Source organism: Geospiza fortis, unplaced genomic scaffold (genome assembly GCF_000277835.1).
Source record: "Geospiza fortis unplaced genomic scaffold, GeoFor_1.0 scaffold777, whole genome shotgun sequence".
Taxonomy (NCBI): Eukaryota; Metazoa; Chordata; class Aves; order Passeriformes; family Thraupidae; genus Geospiza; species Geospiza fortis.
In genome coordinates, this window is record NW_005054689.1 from 101,383 (window position 1) to 101,964 (window position 582).

At 52.6% G+C, this 582-nt stretch overlaps 1 protein-coding gene across 1 annotated transcript in view; it reads right to left on the reverse strand.

The window, feature by feature from the left end:
- Positions 1-582, reverse strand: part of SLC23A2 (solute carrier family 23 member 2) — a 35,440-nt gene that overhangs the window by 13,138 nt on the left and 21,720 nt on the right. Inside the window, exon 10 of the mRNA XM_014311215.2 lies at positions 253-400. Within this exon, the coding sequence (XP_014166690.1) occupies positions 253-400 (148 nt within the window). The remainder of the gene's footprint in view (positions 1-252; positions 401-582) is intronic.

Here is a 582-nt window from a genome sequence, read left to right on the forward strand (position 1 = left end):
TTCCCTGTGGAAATTGTGCTGGTAACTCCCACAGACTCCATTAGGAATGGGACTGGGATTCAAATGTAACGAAACAACCCCAGATGTCATTTCCACCCTGGAATTCAGATCCTTGGTCCTTGTGTACCAAAGCGACCGAAACGCAGCGTGACCAAACTGCAGCATTTCACCCCAGAGCACATCCAAAGGGGGGAAAAAAACAAAAAACCCCACCAGGCTGAGAGAGGGGAGGTATTTGTGGCCGGGACAGACCTGTTGATGGCGTGGATGGGAGGAGGAGGAGCACAGGAGAGCCTGGCACAGGCGTAGTAGTCGCCGATGGACTCGATGATGCTGGCCACCACAGCACTGAGCATGCCGATCACTCCCGCTGCTGAGATGGTGGGCAGCCCCCACTGGACTGTGGAGAGAGAAAAACTGAAACCCTCCTGGCCCAGAAATGGGGTTCAGGACATCCTCTGGCTGTCCCGTGTGGCGGGGGTTCACAGGGGTCTGAGGATGAGGGAAGAGACGAGGATCTGACTCCATGCTTCAGAAGGCTCGATTTATTATTTTATGATATATATTGTATTAAAACTATAC